This window comes from Equus caballus, chromosome 25, assembly GCF_041296265.1.
Source record: "Equus caballus isolate H_3958 breed thoroughbred chromosome 25, TB-T2T, whole genome shotgun sequence".
NCBI classification, from domain to species: Eukaryota; Metazoa; Chordata; class Mammalia; order Perissodactyla; family Equidae; genus Equus; species Equus caballus.
Window position 1 is genome coordinate 25157843 of NC_091708.1, and position 20154 is coordinate 25177996.

Genomic DNA, 20154 nt, shown 5'->3' on the forward strand with positions numbered 1-20154 from the left:
GTTTAACCTACCCAGCCTGTAGCATTTTGTCATGGCAGCCCTAGCAAACTAACACACCAAGAAACTAAGAAATGTTCCCAGGATCACACAGCTCTTAAGTGGTAGAGCTGGGATCCGAACCCAAGCAGTCTGGTTTCAGAAAGCATGCTCTTGACCACCTTCTGTCTTCATCTCTCCTGTCTTCCTCCAACGGGTTAAAGCAGCACATCCCAATAGAAATATAATGAAAGCCACAAATTTGAGCCTCACGTGTAACTTAAAGTCTTCTAGCAGTCACACTTTAGAAACAGATGAGGGGCCAGCCTGGTGGTGCAGCGGTTAAGTGCATACGTTCCACTTCAGCGGCCCGGGGTTCGCCAGTTCGGATCCCAGGTGTGGACATGGCACTGCTTGGCAAGCCATGCTGTGGCAGGCGTCCCACATATAAAGTAGAGGAAGATGGGCATGGATGTTAGCTCAGGGCCAGTCTTCCTCAAAAAAAAAGAAGAGGATTGGCAGGAGTTAGCTCAGGGCTAATCTTCCTCAAAAAGAATGAAATAAAAAAAATTAAAAAATAAAAAACAGATGAAATTAATTTGAAATTTAACTTAATTTAATTATTATTTAATAATTATTTAATATTATTATTAAATTGGGTTATTTAACTCAATATATCAAAGTATTATTTCAGCATGTAATCAACATGAAAAGTTACTCATGAGATACTGAACATTCTTTCTTTTGTACCAAGTCTTCAAAGTCCAGGGCTTATTTTACACTCACAGCACATCTCAATTTGGACCTGCCGCATTTCAAGCGCCCAACAAGCCACACGTGGCTAGTAGCTAGTGGCTACCATATTTGACAGCCCAAGTCTAAAGCACTTTCATGGCTCTCCACTGCATACAAGACAAAGTCAAGACTCCTTAAACTGCCATATAAAGCCTGTATTAAGGTGGCTCCACCCATGTTTCTAGCTGCATCTCATGTCCTTCCCTGTTTCACATTTTATATCCCTTAAATTCGCAATGCTTAGACGGTAGCCTTCTGGTTCACACCATGCTGCTTTTACTTTGGCCTCTTTGCTTCTTTCTCCCATTGTCTGGATGCGCCTCCTCTCATTCCTCTGGCCTCCTCCTGCCTATTCTGATAAGCAGCTCAGGTTTCCCCTCCTCCAGGAAGCCTTTCCCACAGCCCACGCTGAATGAGATCCCTTGCCCATGTGTGCCCACAACATTTCACCCTAATCCATCCTGACATTTAGCTCATTTTATTATAATTATTTGTATACGTGTCTGCCTCTCCGATTAGACTCTGAGCTCAAAAGCAGAGGATATACTTTATCTCTGTGCCCAGCACAGACTCCGACTCATAACAAGCACAGGTAAACATGCGTGGAACTCTGCTGAACTCACACATGCTTTGGTGTGCAGGATTCCTCATCCTGATAAACCAGGATTCTCCTGAACTCGAGGAAACCAGGCACAGGCTTCTTGGAGGGGAAACGTGGGAAGGCAGTAGTTACTGAGAGAGAATTGTTGGGAGTGCGCGCATGGTTTGTGCCTCTAGTCTCTATGAGACTCCTTAAATAAACATACAATTGAAGTAAAAACAACTTTTCTACGCAAAAGCAGTGTCAAAAGCTGGCTCTCCAAGTATCACCAACATACTTGTTGTTAAGGCAAAACTAGTTTATTGCTTACCTCAGGAAGCTTTGAAAAAGCCTTGGCAGGGTCTCAGATGAGAGGAGTAAGGTCAAAATTTATTAAGAAGTGGAAGTCTAAGGCAGGTCTTTCAAAGGGTGGGGGGAATCTTGGTTAGGATTGGGTCAAGGTCATGAACCACAGTCCAGGATTGGTGGAAAGAGCAAGGAGAGGATTTTGAGGGGAGGCGCTCAAAGGATCTATGGCACAAACTATTGATGCTTTCTACTGAAAATTTGAGTCTTTCTGGAAGATCCTATATGAAAAATGAAAGTATTTACCCACACAGGAGACTCCTGGAAAAATGAGTCATACTACTGAAGACAGAAGAATGGCAAAGTTGTGCTAATGAAGACAAAGGAATAGCACAAAGACATGTTAATGTAAACAGTAAGGTGTGGTTGGATTCTGTGTCCGGGCTGAGCTCAGGGGTAGATGATTTTAGGGCTCGAAGCATCAAGACTAATACTCTTGTCCCCCTTTTCGATGAGACGGCAACTCCTTGTGGCAGTCACTTTTGGCTCACCAACCCAATAACCATTCCCAATCTCCTTTTCTCTTCTCTATGTCTAACATGGAGGTTGGAAAAGCTAAGTATGTTCTTGGCCTCCCTTTCAGCTAGATGGCCACACAACATCGTTCTAGCCAATGACCTATAGACGGGGAGCGTATGCTTTCCTCAGGACCACACTCGGGGCTGTCTCAGCAATAACGGCTGCGGGCAGGATGGGGAAAGCTGTTGCCCTGTTCGTCCCAGGATAAAAGTCCTCTGGGTGCCGGGGACGTTCTCGGCTGCAGCAGTCTGTCTGGGAGCTAAGACAGGCAAGAGAGGGAGCCATCTTGGTTCGAACGCCACAGACTTTCACCTTTCTTACCAAATTTTTCTAGATGTTCCTGAATAAATGTTTGTTTGTTGTTTGCCCTTAGGACCATTTCCAGAGCCCTTAAATGGTTGTTTTTTGATAGTTTTCACCAGTTTTACTGGGGAGCAGGTCAGTGGACCTCCTCATGCTGTAATATCAGAAGTCAATCTTCAGAACTACTTCTTTCAAGGTCCAGGGCTGGCAGTTGTTCAAGGAGACTCAGCATGAAGGACAATATGTATTAGGTTCTAAGTGGTGGTTTTATTTATGCAAGAAAAGTATCTAAAACTCTGAAATAAAAGAAAATGATTGTGACCCAATCTTGTAACCTTAGAGGTTAATGTGTAGAAAATAGTTAAGAGTGTGATTTAAAAATATATATATATCCAGTAGAGAACCCCAAATGTTATGGTTTGATTGCCTGCAGAAGATTAACTGGTTTTATATCTAAATTAGAACTCTCATTTTGGAATCCCCTTCCCCACTAATTATATGAAACCTACTCCAAATTCTTTTCTATCCAGCTCTGTCATTCTGCCAACTCCTTCATTAATGAGTTAAATAAAACTTTAACTCGTGCTATGTTTTGCATGAGAATTACATTTTTTACAATTTAAGAATTTGCTTTTCAAACCTCTGGAGTCTCAATTCTCTCATTTTTTCCTGGACAAATAGCACAGACTCATCACTAAGATTAAGGAATAGACAGCTTTTCTGAGTCTGGCTCCTAAGGTCCTGAGGATTCTCTTAGCAGAGTCATGAGTTCCTAAGGGGGAAACGTGTTATAGGCTGAATTGTGTTGCCCCAAATTCGTATGTTGAAGTCCAAACCTCCCATACCTCAGAATGTGACTGTATTTGGAGACAGTGCCCTTAAAGAGGTGATTAAGGTAAAATGAGGTCAGATGGGTGGGCCCTAGTCCATTATGACTAGAGTCCTTCTAAGAGATTAGGACACACGCAAACTATGTCAGGACACAGAAGGCAGCCACCGAGAAGGGAAGAAGAAATCAAACCTGCAGACGCTTTATCCCGACATTTAGCTTCCAGAACCTTAAGGAAATCATTTCTGGGGCCTGCCCAGTGGCGCAGCAGTTAAGTTTGCATGTTCCGCTTTGGCGGCCTGGGGTTCGCAGGTTCGGATCCCGGGTGCGGACGTGGTGCTGATTGGCAAAAGCCATGCTGTGGCAGGTGTCCCACATATAACATAGAGGAAGATGGGCACGGATGTTAGCTCAGAGCCAGTCTTCCTCAGCAAAAAAAGAGGAAGATTGGCAGTAGTTAGCTCAGGGCTGATATTCCTCAAAAAAAAAAAGAAAAGAAAAAAAAAGGAAATCATTTCTGCTGTTTCAGCCTCTCAGCTTGTGGTTGTTTGTTAGGGCAGCTCTAACGAATACACTGTGTGAGGGAATATATAGTAAGGAATTATTATATAATAAGGACTATAAGGAACAAGGGAAGCAGGGAAGCAGCAGCTCACAATTTACAGAAAACTTGAGGGGCCGGCCCCACGGCATAGTTCAGTTCAGCGCACTCCCGCTTTGGCCGCCTGGGTTCGCCGGTTCGGATCCCAAGCACCAATCTACACCATTCGTTCACCATGCTATGGCAGCAACTCGCAAACAAAATAGACAAAGACTGGCACAGGTGTCAGCTGAGCGTTAATCTTCCTCAGGAAAAAAAAAATTGAGGTGGAAAGACATATTAAAGAAATAACATCATGGGGACATAATCCACAAAATCCAGACTGTTAGAATTTTTGTTTAAAGATTTTATTTTTCCTTTTTCTCCCCAAAGCCCCCCGGTTCATAGTTGTGTGTGTTTTTTTTAGTTGCTGTCCTTCTAGTTGTGGTACGTGGCATGCCACCACTCAGCATGGCCTGATGAGAGGTACTATGTCCGCGCCCAGGATTCGAACTGGTGAAATCCTGGGCTGCCACAGCTGAGCACATGAACCTAACCACTCGGCCATGGGGCTGGCCCCAAGACTGTTAGAATTTTTACAGAGCAAACAGCTCAGTTTCTTCAACAAATAAGTTGCAAGGGAAAAAAAACAATGAAAAGGGAAGCTATGTATTAAGCGGCTTTATCAACAATTGCAGGGGTGGCTGAGAGGTTAAGTTCCCACACTCCGCTTCGGCGGCCCAGGGTTTCACTGGTTCAGATCCTGGGTGCGGACGTAGCACTGCTCATCAGGCCACGCTGAGACGGTGTCCCACAGGCCACAACTAAAAGGACCCATAACTGCAATATGCAACTATGTACTGGGGGGATTTGGGTAGAAAAAGCAGAAAAAAAAAGATTGGCAACAGTTGTTAGCTCAGATGCCAATCTTGAGAAAAAAAGACAATTGCAACGTATGGACTTACGCATACTTAAATGTTTAGAGATGAAATTGTATGATCTGGGATTTGTTTCAACATAATCCAGGGAACAGGGTGAAGAATAGTTGAAACAAGATCGACCACTCGTTGCAGTTGAGTATTGGGTACATTGGGGTTCTTCATACTATGCTAATTAGTATGTATTTAAGAATCTTAATGACAAGAAGTTTTGCTAAGCTTGTTGAATCAAGTATCCTCTTAGGATGCTAGAAAGCTAGGTAGGGCTTTCTGGCTTTTCTTGATGGAAACATGTAAGGGGTTAGACACCAAATAGCCCACAACATCAGGCTTGCAGTTGCAAAAACAAAAAGTAAAATGTATTAATGAAATCTTTCTGAATCTAGTTGGGTGTAAAACTGTTCAAAAACGTAAAATTTACTTGAAAACACGGTTTGTGATTTCTGTTCTGTCAGGGAAACACTTTTCCCTATAGGAATGCCATGGTCAGAGAAATGCAATATAGATATATGTGGGAGAGTGTCACGTGGAACTCAGTCCATGGTTCTGGAGTACTTTATGACAAAGTCTTACTGGGTAGAATAATCAGCTGATTTAAAAAGTAAGGAGAATGGTATTTATAGCTCCTTGCTCAATTACAATCACTTTTCAAAATCCTTTTAATTGACGTACAACACACAGATAATGCACCAATCCTAAGTGTACAAGCTCTATGAATTATCAGAAAGTCAACACTCCTAGGTAACTGGTACGAAGGTTAAGAAAGAAAACCACACGCCAGAAACCCCTCCTCACACCCTCAAGTATCTCCTTCCCAAAGGTAACCACTATGTTGTATTTGAACTTGATGTAAATAAAAGTACACATTATGTATTATTCTGCGTATGGCTTCCTTTGTTCAACATCACATCTTCCTTTTAGCTTTTATGTAGCTTTATTGTGTTCATTTGCATAAAGTATTCCATTACATAAATACTCTCATGAAATCTCTTTGTCTCTAATAGGGCCCGTTTCCCTAAAGTATACTTTGTCTAACATTAACACAACTAATATCAGTTCCATTTGGTTAAAGACAATCTCTTAACAGGTTAGAATTCGACATTTGTATTCTGCAGGATCAAGGATTTAGCAGATAATTCCATAGCCTTAGGCACAGAACAAAGATTAGAGGTGCTTACTTAATCCGAGGGCAATTGATGGCAATAGAACTGTTGAGTTTTTCCTAATACATTGTCTAAATCCTTAGAAAAAACATAGGAATGAAGTAAATAGAAGAATTTTTAGGAGCATTAGCATCATTAACTTTTCCTGGTTCATTAAACTATCTTTATATTAGCAGAGGTGGGAGTTCTACATCCAAATCCAGTGGTTTACAAATGCTGTAATTCCACCGAAATTGCTATTGGAGTTTTATCAGTTCAGCATAAATTGTTTCAATAGAAACACAGTGACAAATTTCCATTAGCAGTTGAAATAGGACAACAGAAAAACATCTTTGATGTAGGAACGATCACACAGATTATAAACAGAGTAGGTTTAACGCGTCTAACTATTCCAACCCATCACCGCAGTTCAATTATTGACAAATGTTGGGCATTAAAAATTGGGCGCAGCTTGTCTGACGGTGGCCTCTTACTTGATTATCTCTACAACTGTTCTTCAAGCAATGGCATGTCTCAGAAATGATCATTGCTCTGAAAAGGCTTATTTCTAAGCATGAAGAGTAATTACCGCAGGGTGTGTGTTCCTACATATTCACAATTAGCTCTAGGATAGCGTTAGCCATTTGTATTGACAAATTGCCGAGAGAGAAACCTCGTGATCCCTTTTTTGTGCTTCCTATTGAAGGCAAGAGTTCAGGACCATCTGGTGTGTGGACTTAGGCTGACACTTCCACTAGATCACACATTTCTAAAACGTAAGTCACCATATCCTCAATATTTCTATCTTTCCCAGCACCCAGCTCAACTGGGGGCACAATCAGTACTTGGCCAGCTGAATGAGTAATCTTTGTTAAACAGTGTTATAGGCTGAATTGTGTCCTCTCAAAAATTTTTTCTTTTTTTTTGAGGAAGATTAGCCCTGAGCTAACATCTGCTGCCAATCCGCCTCTTTTTGCTGAGGAAGACTGTCCCTGAGCTAACATCCGTGCCCATCTTCCTTTACTTAACATGTGGGATGCCTACCACAGCATGGCTTGCCAAGTGGTGCCATGTCCAGAACCAGGATCCGAATCTGCGAACCCCGGGCCGCTGAAGTGGAAAGTGCGTGTTAACCGCTGCGCCACGGGGCTGTGTGCCCCAGCCCCCTCAAAATTCTTACGTTGAAGTCCTAAACCCCAGTATCTCAGAATGTGACTGTATTTGGAGCCAGGGCCTTTAAAGAGGTGATTAAGGTAAAATGAGGTCAGATCCAATATGACTGGTGTCCTTATAGAGAGAGATCGGGACACAGACACACACAGAGGAAAGACCATGTGAAGGCACAGGGAGAACATGGCCAACCACAACCCAAGGAAAGAAGCCTCAGAAGAAGGCAACCCTGCTGACACCTTGATCTTGGACTTCTAGCCTCCAGAACTATAAGAAAACAAATTTCTGTTGTTTAAGCTACCTAGTCTGTTGGTACTTTCTTTTGTCAGCCCTAGCAAACTAATACAAGTACTAACTACATTTCTTAAGAGTTAGTTTTTTCAAACTTACAACTTGAAATTACATTTTTAGTTTAAAATTTTCAAAAGTAGGTAAGCATTTTTACCCTTCAGCAGAAACAGCCCCACCATTTATGCATGTCTATAAATTGGTTTTAGTAGTTTCCAGAAGAATACATAAGTACCCCAATACCGTGTAGCAACCTTCAAGATCCTAATCCTCACAGCACTTGGCAGGGCGGAACTACCACACCTGGATGCAATGGGGAGCACTGTAATGTCAAGGACACCTGCGTTCTAGGCCAGACTCTGCAATTAACTGGCATGTGGCCTTGGGCAAGTCATCTCCTTCTCTGCGCTGCTTTAAAAAGTGGAAGTTTAACTAGGGGGTCACTTAGATCCATTTATGCTCAAAACTGCATGACTCTTAATGATGGTGATAAGCCCTCTGCTGTGTAAATCAGCATTTCATGGTCGAGCAAGTCTACAAAGACCTCATCTGGCAATAGTGTTATTTTATCTTTTCCTGATAAAAATGCCTCTTATGCTTAAAAAAAAAATCTAGACATAAAACATTTGTTTAAGGAAAAGTAATACAGAAGCAGCTGGTAACTCTGTTACTCCTTAATGACAAAGGACAGAGACTTGGTTGAGATCACCTCATGTCTCAAAATTTACGTATCCTCATCTCACAGGGAAGCCAAAAGGAACTAGAAAAGGGAGCACAACTCTTGTTTGGCAATGCACATATATCAATGTGTCAGAGAGAGAGAGATACACAGAAAGAAAGGGAGGAGGGGGCACTCACACAAGTGTGACCAAGTGTACTTGCACTAAAGGAGGAGTGCCAGAGAAGCTGCATCACAGGACAATTAGAAAAGCACTTTGCCCCTAATGAGAATTGTTCCCTCATTAAAAGACAGGTAGTTAGTAGACTTAGGACGTTTTCCGTTTTTCAAGTTGTATGAATATGTGCCTGCCATTCTCTAACTAGGACAAGTTTAGATGGATGGCTATGAAAAAGAAAAGAAAATATGACATCATTAGAATTACAGGTAAGACAAGGGGAAACCCAAAGTACAGACAAGAACACAGAAAAATTTTAAGAGAGTACAGATGTCATGACATTTATTAAAAGGCATGCTACAATGCTATACTTATAGGAAAAGAGATTAGAGATATCAAGTAATAGTCAGCAAATATACAAACTGAATGAAAATGGAATATACTGTAGTGTACAGAAGCTTGAATTAACCATGCACTACTCATTTAGAAAATATGTTTTTTAATATTTTATCTTCTCTTTGCATTTATAACATAATTCACTTCAACAATCACAGAATCCTTTTCTTCCAATGCCACAAACTGTTTACAAATGAAAGCTGGTACTGCTGCTTATCAAAATATACAAGACAATTGATGTTTCATATAAAACCACTTTATATGTTAACTTGTTCCCAAAAACCTTTTTTTTTTTCTTTTTTGGCCTGGTTAAAAAAAATGTTGTTACAAATATTTACAGCATTTTCTTCTGTTAGATGAACATTCTTATAAACTGAAAACGGGAATTTTATGAACAGACCACGTAAAACATAAGACAACGTCCGAGGCTCCCAGCTGTGCTATGTTTTTTTCCTTAAATACAGTACTGAAAATGCCCATCAACCCCTTGCCATCCTAATCCATTCTGTCCACATTTAAACTCCCATTTTCTCTAAGTAGTCTATTCACCAATAGGAAATAGAAAGTAAAGGCCGCTTTGCACTGGGTCTTCTTTCAGAAAGGAGCTTGAGGAAAACACGCTTAACAGAGAAGAGTTCAAACCACAACAGTCAGTCTTTGGTCAGAGCAATGAGGTGACATTTTGATGCAAAACTTTGCTTGGTCAGCAATCTTTATAATTAGTACTTTCTGGATGTGGGATGAATTTTTAAAAGATCTGGGTAACAATGGTAAGAGGGGGAAAAAGGCCAGGGGATGATTTTTTTTTAAATGACATCAAAAATAGCTATTTAAATATTTATTATTACAACTACTACATAGATTCGAGAACCGAAAATAACACAACAAAAATCTGTTTACAGTGCTGATTTAAGCTTGCCATAAAGAGCTTGCAATCATGACTATCATCACCAAGGTCACGGGACCACACATATCCCTGTTCTCTGGAACATACGCCTCAGGTTACAAAAACTGGGATGACTACCACAAAGCTTCAGAGCAGCTCTGTCCTGGACTTGCACGATGCTATACACTGAATATTATGTGACAAAGGCAAAAGTGTAACCGAGACTTCATGGACACAGTTACAGTTCTTTGCTTCTATGAACAGCCTGTGGGATAACATTCTTCGAAAACTATATAGTACATATTTCCTGAAAACCAGAATACTGACGCTACCTCAGTCTCAAATAGGAAGAAAAGGTCAATTAAGACTACTGAAGAAGGCACATAAACTTTGGTCCTGTTTTGTTTTTCTCCCTCTATAAAACCCCCAAAACTAATATTTTAGTAATTTTCTATTTTTTAAACCATTCACAACTGTTAGAATCTGCTCTGAAAAAAAGACTGCAAATAGTCTTGTAGATAACAACACAGCTCTTTTAAAAGACAGCTGAGTTATATTTTCTCTAAAAAGCAAAAGTTTTGTGCAATCTAAGTTGTATTCCTTTTAGCCCAACAGTAGAATATTTTAAGTCTGGCAGTATTAATCTTGTTAACAACAGATCAAGACAAAGGAAAGGCTAAGAAAAATGCTTTACGCATAGTCATGCTGTCTTTTTGGTTTTAAAAATAGCAGTACACATTAGGTTTTCTAAGACATATGCTGATAGTTTGGCAAACTTAGGGTTTTTAAGTGACTCATTGGGGGTAAAAACAGATTATTTCTGAGCTTGTCATCTTTTGTCCAAAAATATTTAGTGGAAAGAGAAGAGAAATTACCTGATAATATACTCAACGAATAAACTCTGCTGCATAATGACATGGAAGCTTTGAAAAATTTTTATGAAACTGAACAGAGACATTCACGAGAGTTACTTCCAATCAACTGAAGCAGAACGTATGATCACCATCCTAGGTGGAGCCCAAACAGGCAGTGCTCCCATAAGGAATTAGGCAGGCAGAAACTGCCTCTCTAAAAACGGTGAGATCTGCCACTTTCAACAATGGAATCAGAAACATTACTACAAACAACTGAATACAATATTTAGTCTTAAAGAATTTATGGCATTCTGTAGGAACTACTGGGTAATTCTGATACTCTCCAGCAAGTTATCACTTAAGATGCTGGGTCATTTTTCTATTTGTATCTCACACAAAACACATTTTAGTGCTATCAAGTTATTTAAATCTCAAAGCAAAACTTTTTGGCATTAATTGCTACTGTTAAACGTGTACTGCTATTTTTTAAAGTCCTGAATATATATACGTTGTGTAAAAGTCAAGACACCTCCAAAAGTGATAAGACAATACTCCTTAAAATAAAGTAAACAAACTTAAAAATAGGATACTATGATAGTTCCACAGCGAAAATAAACATTGCTTAGAAGATATCAAATAAATGCATGCCAAAACAAACAAAAATAAAGATCTAGTTTTTCCACTACCCTGATATTTTTAAATCTTTTTTACAGAAACTATGCCAACACAAATACTGTAGACCTCTATAATTCAAACAGCAAGTAAGCCAATATGGACACATCTATGTGCTACAGCTAATTTTAGATGGAAATTGATGGTTTCAAACACACTATTTTAAACAGGAATATCTCACTTTTCCAAATCTTGATTTGGTTAATTTTGTCAATAAATTAAAATGTATATAATGTGCATATGTATGTACAACATTAGAAGAGTGTATGTATGTATATACACTTATCTATACACACACACACATACACACACACACAAATCCCTGAAAAGGATTCAAATGTTCTCACTCCGATTTAAAGGCCATTCCCTACTTCAAAATTACATTCAACACCATTATGATCTCCATTCTGCTACACTTCTGCTACACTTACACTGAATGCTATGAGAATCATGAATTAAAATCACGCAGGAATTCCTAACTCAAAGCTAATGAAATAATCCAATTTAACATGCTACTGAAAATTGTAACAGTGCCTGTATGGAAGGAAAAAAAAGAAACAAATTTTGGGAGATTTCTCAAAGAAATTTTTTTCCCTCTCCCCATACTCAGTGTTTTGGTAAAAATATACCTCATAGGTGAGAAAAGAAAAACTAGATAAACAATTATACCCACTTATTCAGCCAATGCTAAAATTGATCCATTTGAAAGGTCTCAATTTAGTGTCCTCCTTCCTATTCTACGAACTGTTGCTCAGTGTTGAGTGAATTCTGCTTTTTAACAACCTATATCTTTTGTAGTCTCCAATTTTCCATAACATTTCTTTTGTAAAAACCTTCCTGTGTTCAAATTAATGGCTGGAATCTAGCAAAGAGATTGAGATATTCTTTTAAAAGGTGAGATGAGCTACTCTGAGAATCCGAAAAGTGTAAAAGGGGTGAACAAAAATGACACTTGTGACAAATTCTGCTTTTAAAAAATCTGGTCAAGCATTGAAGGAATAATTAACAAAAGCAAAGTTTCTCATTAAAAAGAAACAATTTACATTATACAATCACTGAAGCAAGATTAAAATGTACTCTTACATTCAAACAAAAAGAGAAGGACAGAGTATGAGAAAGCACCCACCTGCTCATCCTGCACATATGTGGGTACTCGGTAACGAAGTTACATTAACGAAGAAAAGCAAGTTCTCACTTGAGTACTGAGAAAAACCAAGTAATCCTGAGACAAATTCTAATGGGTGGTAAAGATTAGACAAGATCCAGAAACTGAGATTGCATTTTATAGCCCCAAATTGGTATGCTATAACTGGCAATGACTGCTATTGGTCACAATGTGAAGAGGCCTACAGGTGTGCACTGTTATTCCCCAAACCATTTACCATTCCACACCCCATCTCTGCACCAAAGCACCAAAAATCTGAATAGAAACTATTACTTATTGAAAACCACTTAAAATTGCAATGAAAGAAAACTTTAAAACCTTATCACAACAGGGAAAGAAAAAACAAAACACTCATCAAGACCACAATATAGCTTTCAAGATACTTAGATAAAACTAACCTATCGTATTATAAGCACATAATAAGGCACATAATAAGAAATTAAGTAAATACACAGTAATTCTGAATAAGTATTAGAGATTATAGTGGTACAAAAAACCCTTGAGATTAATTTTTTCTAAAAGAAGACCTTACCAAAAATAACTTTTAAAAAATCTGTCAAACCATATGATAGACCTGAATATTTTCCTTAAGACTGTAAACTTTTTTTTCTGAAAATTATAAAAAAGTAGTTTATAAGTAGGACTATTTTTCTTTTTAAATGTTCTAAGATCATATTACACGATTCAGCACATAAGTGTTATTTTGAAATTTAAAACATGATTTTGCCTAACAAAATTATTCATTATTCTGACACCTTAATAATGATTCTGGTTGGATTCCACTTACTTTCCTTGGGGACAGGTGAGACACTTCATTTCTCCAAATAGTCTTAAAAAGTTAGAGATACACATTATTCAAAGGAGTGTCTTACAGTGAAAAACAGAAACCATTGAAAGAAAACATGCAAGTTTATAAATTTGCTTCTAATATACCCAATTTGTTTATGTATAACAACTACCAATACATGTCAAATAATTAATGTAATTTATAAGTGAACATAATTTCCTATAGGGGTCAAACTTCTGAATCATAAAGTTAAAAACCTGGTTGTAAGTAATTTAAATTACTTACATCAAGTAATTTAAAAAGTCTATTTTAAATTTTGCAAAGTACAAAGGAGTTTAGAAATGTTGTATAAGGCTGATCTGGACCCAACCTAAAAGAAAGTCTGTCCTCTTGAAATCTAATTTAATATAGGGAATTAAATTATTGAAAATTTTTTTTTTCCTGAAGATTATTTTCATAGAAGCTATGGTTCAAAGGAAAAACAAACCTTTGATCACATATTGGCAGGGGAAAAAAGAAAGAGAAAAGAACATCCCTTAATTTTTTTTGAATATACTTGAATATCAAACTCTGAAAGAGTTATTTTTGTGAAAGAGGCAGAATTGGTCTTGAGCTGCTTCAGTCTTATATCTGAAGGTTTTACTGAAATTATGGTCCAGTCTTAGAAGAAAAATTCACAGAAAAGTCAGATTGTAGATTTTGAGAAGGAAACTCTGAGGTGGTGATTTTCTCCAAGGTCATGGTTATGAAGCTCAATGAGGGCCTGGATTGCCTCTTCCACAGATCCCAACTGAATGAGTGCCATTTTGCGATCTTTCCTGGAAATGGTATAAGAGATATAAAAAGTATATACAATTAATTTTGCCTACGAACCTCCCCTCTAACCCTAGAAGACTTTATTGAATTACCTTAAAAATCTGCATACCATATTAAAGAATGTTAACGTATTTCTTAAAAGCATGGACTTACTGAAAGAATTTAAAAGCCTTCACTGAACATCCAGCTTCCGTGAAAAGGTTCTTCAGGTCATCCACGGTGACAGAAGGGCTGTGAAAACATTACAGAGAGTCAACTATCTTGGCCCCAATTCTCAAATGAAGCAAAGATTCAATTGTCAATTCAACGAACAAATGCAATAGTCAAATCTCCAGAGTATCTTACATTTCAAAGAAAATAAAGCTATGCAATTAAGACATGATTTGGATGTTCAAGGTTGACACATATGTGTCCTCAAACAATGGAATTTTGTCTCAAATCTTCTGCATAAAATGCAGGCAGGTATATAAAGAAGACAACTTTTCTATGTTCTTTTAGAGGGATTACTAGCCATACCACTGGCTTTAGTAATTAACTCCAGTACTTTCAAAGCTACTCCCCTAGTTCTGACTTGTCTGCTAAAGTCCAGAGTTCTACACTTTCAACTGCTTTTAGAGTAATTATGAATATGCGTATGTGATAGCCTGGCTCTAAGATGGCCCCCAATTACCCCTGCCTCCTAGGATCCATGCCCTCGGATATGCCCCTCCCATAATGAATAGGGATGTCAGGTTACCCTCCGTAACCTTTAGGGTATTGCAGAAATGACATGTGTGACTTCCCAGACTGAGAGATACTGCAGTTCCCACCCTGAATCATTAGCTTTGTACGAAACTAGCTGCTATTTCATGAGGACGCTCAAGCAACCCTATGGAGAGGTCCTTGTGGCAAGGAACTGGGGCCTCCTGTCAAGAACAAGGCACATGAGAGAGCCACTTTGGAAGTGATCTTCTGGCACCAGTTAAGCCTTCAGATGCAACCTTATGAAGCACTCTCAGCCAAAACCACCCAGTGAAGCCACTTCTGGATTCCTGACTCACAGGAATGGTATGAGATAATGAACATTTACTATTGTGTTAAGCTGTTAAGTTCGGGGGTGATCTGTTATGCAATACAAGATAACTAATACAGTGGTTTATCACAAGAGAGTTAACTGACTAAAAGTAGACTCTTCCTCATCACAGGATACAACAATAATGGCTCTGCAGGGAGACAGATCTGAGCTCACATCCCATTTCTCATTCACTTGGTATGTTACATTGAGTAAGTCACTTAACCTGGGCCTCTCAGTGTCATGATGAAATGAAACTAATGACCTTACTTCAAAGGCTATTACGAATAAACTGACAGAAAGAAAGTAGAATAGTGGTTACTAGGGGCTGGAAATAGAGGGAAATCAAGAGTTACTGATTTAACGGGTACAGAGCTTCAGTTTGGGATGATGACAAGATCTGCGGGCTGGGCCCATGGCCCAGTGGTTAAGTTTGCACGCTCCGCTTTGGCGGCCCAGGGTTTCACCGGTTCAGATCCCGGCCGCGGACATGGCACCGCTCATCAAAGCCATGCTGAGGTGGCGTCCCACAGCACAACCAGCAGCACTCACAACCAGAATATACAACTATGTACTGGGGGCCTTTGGGGAGAAGAAGAAGGGAACAAAACGGATGGATCTGGCCCATGGGCTGTAGTTTGTTGATCCTTGAGGTAGAAGATGACTAAAGAAGAAGTTTGCTACAACACTGGTTAATACAGGTGATCACAAGAAAATAATTTTTAGCTTTTAAGTAATCAACATGCATATGGCTTTGCAGCTTATAGATTAATGGAGAATTCATTTTTAACAAATTCTTAGATATACAAATCATTTGACTTTGCTCTCTTGGTTACACTTGAGTCTTTACTTCTCTGCAAAGGGATGAACAAGTTTATACTGATGTAACATTTCTGCATTCACTTATTTGTATGCCCTTTTATAACTGAAAGGTAACTAGTTGCTAATTCTCTGTTTGGAGAGAAAATTTTAAAATATTGCTATCTTTTACTTTTGGAGTATATGACTGGAGATATAACCTTCTTAAGACATGATGGCAAATAAATCACCTCACAAAAAATTAGTGAATAGGACAACTGCTATGTTAGAATAATTTCAGAGTTTCTACCTCTGCCAAACAAAATATTGTAGATTATTAATCATCTAAATGAATAATAACTAATTAGGTACATACGGGATGTTGGAAAGATGCAGAGTGGCTGATGGTGGGAAAATGTTCTGGAAGTTTTTAGAGCCAGGCTTTTTAAAGCGATGCAATGGACTATTGCTAAAATCCTTAGTGAGACCTTGGTCCTCCTGTCCCTCTCGAGGAAGCTGAACAGCTTGATGTTTGGACAGTGTAGCGCGAAGCACTTTCCCGTAAAGTCTCTGACCACTGAGGTGGTTCATTGCTGATGCACAGGAAGAAAATAAGGACAGTTGAGTATTAAGATACAGTCTCTGTAACACTTGTATAAATTATCATAAATTCTTCTTATTCGTTATTTAAAAATATACTGTCAGTTTTAGGGTTAAAATGGTTTTAAATCCAAAAATGCTTACATATGGAAATGTACTAAATTGACTTTATTTTACTATAATAAAAGAATAGCAATCAAACAAAAAATGACTATCTTCCTAGCAGAGTGCTGGGAACTTAGCAAGTGCTCAGGAAATGTGCTGAATAAATAAGTTTAATCTCAAGCAAAGAATTTTTTACAAAAAAGCCTGAGTAATAAGATGTCAACGGCCACTATATAACAATGAACAGTGAGGCCATGGAACGACATTTTCTTGCACCATCATTATGAAGTGTGCCCAAACTTTTAAGCCATTCAAATTAAGTTCTAGAGAACTTAATTTGGAAACAAACAAACGAACGAAATAAAATGAAATAAACTAAGTCACATTTATTAGTCTAAACTTAATGGAAAAATGCTAAAATCAACCTCTAAACAGCAATAATATATTCAAGTATATAAATGAACTTCAGACTTCAAAGAGTAATAAATATTTTTCAATCTTAAAATACAAGCAGGTCCAAATAATAATGAAGACATTAGCATAAAGAGGTACTCTTCAGTAAAATTATATTGCTACCAGCTGTAAGTTAATTTTATAGGAAAATTCAGACTTAAAAGGGGCAGGTTATCAGGACTATGATTACTTATCAATACCCAGCTGAGCTTGATTTGCATCTGCCATCTGAACCAAGGCATTTTCTTTCTTATTAAACATAATCTTCACTCGATGTACATCACCATATACTCCTAATTAAAAAGACAAAACAGTTTTTAATGCCTGACTGTGTAATGTTTAATTAATTTCACTAATACATTTAAAGAAGGCTTCTTTTCTCATATTATATTTTATATATTCCCTGAGCGCTTTCATACATACGCTCCTAAGTTTGTATCTCTCCTATGTTCCACATCTATTAATCTACTCACCCTTTTTCTCTTGGATGTCCCATAAACACATCAAATTTAGTATGTCCCAAACTGATTCATCTCCCCTTTCTCCCCACTTCCAATGTTGACTAACTCTGTTGATAAATATTACCATCATCCACAGATCTGCTCCAGTGAGACACCTGGGAGTCATCTTTTGGCTTCTCCCTATCCTTCAAACTCTTACATCCAATCAATCGCTGGCACCCATTGATTCTAGGGCCTAAACGCCCCTCACTTTCGTCCACTTCTTCCGTTCCTCACTACTTTCAAAGCCATCATTGCCACTTCACCTCTGGCCTATCATAAGAGCCTCCTAACTGATCTCATCACACCTGATTTCTCTGTACTAGGGCTTCCCAAAGTGGGCTCCACATTTCAAAGGACAGGCAAAGAGATTCACTGGGGTGTGGGGGGAAAATAACCAAACTCTTATTGATACTGATTTGTCTATATAAACCAATAGGAAAACTAAGTTTTTACTATATAGATGAAATTACAGGCAGATGCTTCTACAATATGAAGGGCATTCTCTCACTTTTTCATTCCATCTATGAAAATATATTGCAGTTTATGTATTAGAGGGTATCGCCAATATTATAAAAATAAGACCCTTAAATAGTAGCATCATTACCATACTTTGCTATGTGATGACAGAATGACTAAAAGAATCTTCAAGGCATACAAAGGAGTGCTGGTTATCCTGTGGGCAAGCATCTAAGAAGAAGTGAACTTAGAGATGAGCGTACTTTTAAAATTTAAAACAAAAAGACAAGTATTCCAAATTAGCTGTCCTTCTCAGAAATGATATGTGGCTGAAATAGATATTCTTTAAAAAATAACACATACAATTTTTTTTCAAGTTGAGGGTAACAATTTTTTAATGAATGAGAAATTAACTACTTTTAGAAAGAAATGTCCTTTGGCTATTAAAGAGACATGAAAATGAATCATTAACACATAATTTTGTTTCTGAAAATTACATAAACGCACCATGAATAAAAACTTTTACAGTAATGGCAAATGAGCATGAGGGATCTCTGTGGGGAGATGAAAGTGTTCTAAAATTGGACTGTGGTAATGGCTGGACAACTCTGTAAATTTACTAAAAATCATTGAGTTGCATACCTAGAGGAGATGAATTGTATGGTTATAAAATTATACCTCAAAAACTGCTAAAAAAAATAAACTCTATTACCCACTAAAAAAATTTGAAACGATTTTCTGTTCTATTAAAAATTCTTTCAAATGAAGAGTACCAGTGAGCTTTAATCCCATTTGCTAAAACTATTCTAATGCAACAGTTTTCAAGATCAACTAATTTACCAGGAGGAAAAATGGAACTTTTCTAGGTAAAGTACAACAAAAATTAGTGAATTAGACTGGAAAATTGGTATCATAAGTAATTAGGTACAGTGACAATGAAACTTCCATTTATATCACGTATCTTTTTCAGTTATGACAACCATGAAAATCAAGTACTAAAATAAGAGTGAATTTAGAATCAGACTTTGGAATAATGAATCAAAGTGAAAAAGATTTTTGAAAATAATGAAGCATATTAAATCATATTTATCACTGAATATTAACAGTTTTTTTTGGTGAGGAAGATTTGCTCTGAGCTAACATCCACTGCCAATCTTCCTCTTTATTTTCCTGAGGAAGATTAGCCCTGAGCTAACATCTGTCCCAATCTTCCTCTCTTTTGTATATGGGCTGCCACCAAAGCATGGCTTGACAAGTGAGTGGTGTAGGTCTCTGCCTGGGAACTGAACTTGTGAACCCAGGCCACCAAAGCAGAGCATGCCAGACTTAACTACTACGCCATGGGGCTGGCCCAATATTGATAGGTTTTACAAAAAAAGTTTCATCATTAATAAAAATCTTTAAAATATTAAGTATTGCTTATTTCATTGCTCTTACATTTCTGTTTGTACATAGTATACTACACATAATGAGTATAGTAAAAGATGGATGAAATTTATGAATAATTATTCATACATAAATTAGGAGTATGTGCTCAATTTTTTTTTAAACTGAGAGAGGAACACTATTAGAAAGTTTGGAGACTTTTCTAAAAACCTGAATCTCATTATGCCTCTCTCCTGCTTAAAACTATTCAGTGGTTTCTCCCTGTTCTTAGGTTAAAAACCCAGCTCGTTAATTTAGTTTTCAAAGCTCTTGCTGACTTCGCCCCATCCACCTGTCCAGCTTCAACTCCCTTACACTCTCCATCAGGCTTCCTTCACTTCCGAGCTCCAGGAGCTCTCGCTCTCACTGCTAGTATCTGTAAAAGGACATCCCCCTCCCCACCTTTTACCTGGTTATCACTTGCTCATTCTTCACAAGTCAACTTAACCATCAATTCTATTGGTAACTATCATTTCTATCTTTGATTCCCTCAGCTAGGTTAGGCCTCCCAGCTATATGCTCCCATTACAATCTCTAGTTCTCTTTTTATAAAACTTTATTGTAGTTGTAATTACTTACTAAGTCTTATCTGCTACTCTATCCTCAGTGTCGAACACACTACTTGGCACATAGAATCAATAAATATTAGTGAATGATGAAATGTGTTCAATCCACATCACAGATAATATTAAAAAAGCAAAAAGTACTTACCAAATAGGATAAAAAGCCCATGCGGTGTGACAAGCTGTTTGAAAAGGATAATGCAAGATATAAGCACCTAATTTAAGTAAAAATTTAAAACAAGTTTACTTGTGATAATGACAGCTGACTTTGTTTAAAGCATTGATTCTATACGCTTCTTCTA

At 37.9% G+C, this 20154-nt stretch overlaps 1 protein-coding gene across 11 annotated transcripts in view; it reads right to left on the reverse strand.

The window, feature by feature from the left end:
• Nucleotides 1-8804: 8804 nt before the first annotated feature.
• Nucleotides 8805-20154, reverse strand: part of PTBP3 (polypyrimidine tract binding protein 3) — a 101588-nt gene continuing 90238 nt past the window's right edge. For all 11 annotated transcript variants that reach the window (XM_070251355.1, XM_070251352.1, XM_070251357.1 and 8 more), the window contains 5 exons: nucleotides 20001-20034; nucleotides 17106-17198; nucleotides 16124-16340; nucleotides 14052-14129; nucleotides 8805-13900 (listed from right to left, as the gene is read on the reverse strand). In XM_070251355.1, the coding sequence (XP_070107456.1) occupies nucleotides 13768-13900; nucleotides 14052-14129; nucleotides 16124-16340; nucleotides 17106-17198; nucleotides 20001-20034 (555 nt within the window). In that variant the 3' untranslated portion in view covers nucleotides 8805-13767. The remainder of the gene's footprint in view (nucleotides 13901-14051; nucleotides 14130-16123; nucleotides 16341-17105; nucleotides 17199-20000; nucleotides 20035-20154) is intronic.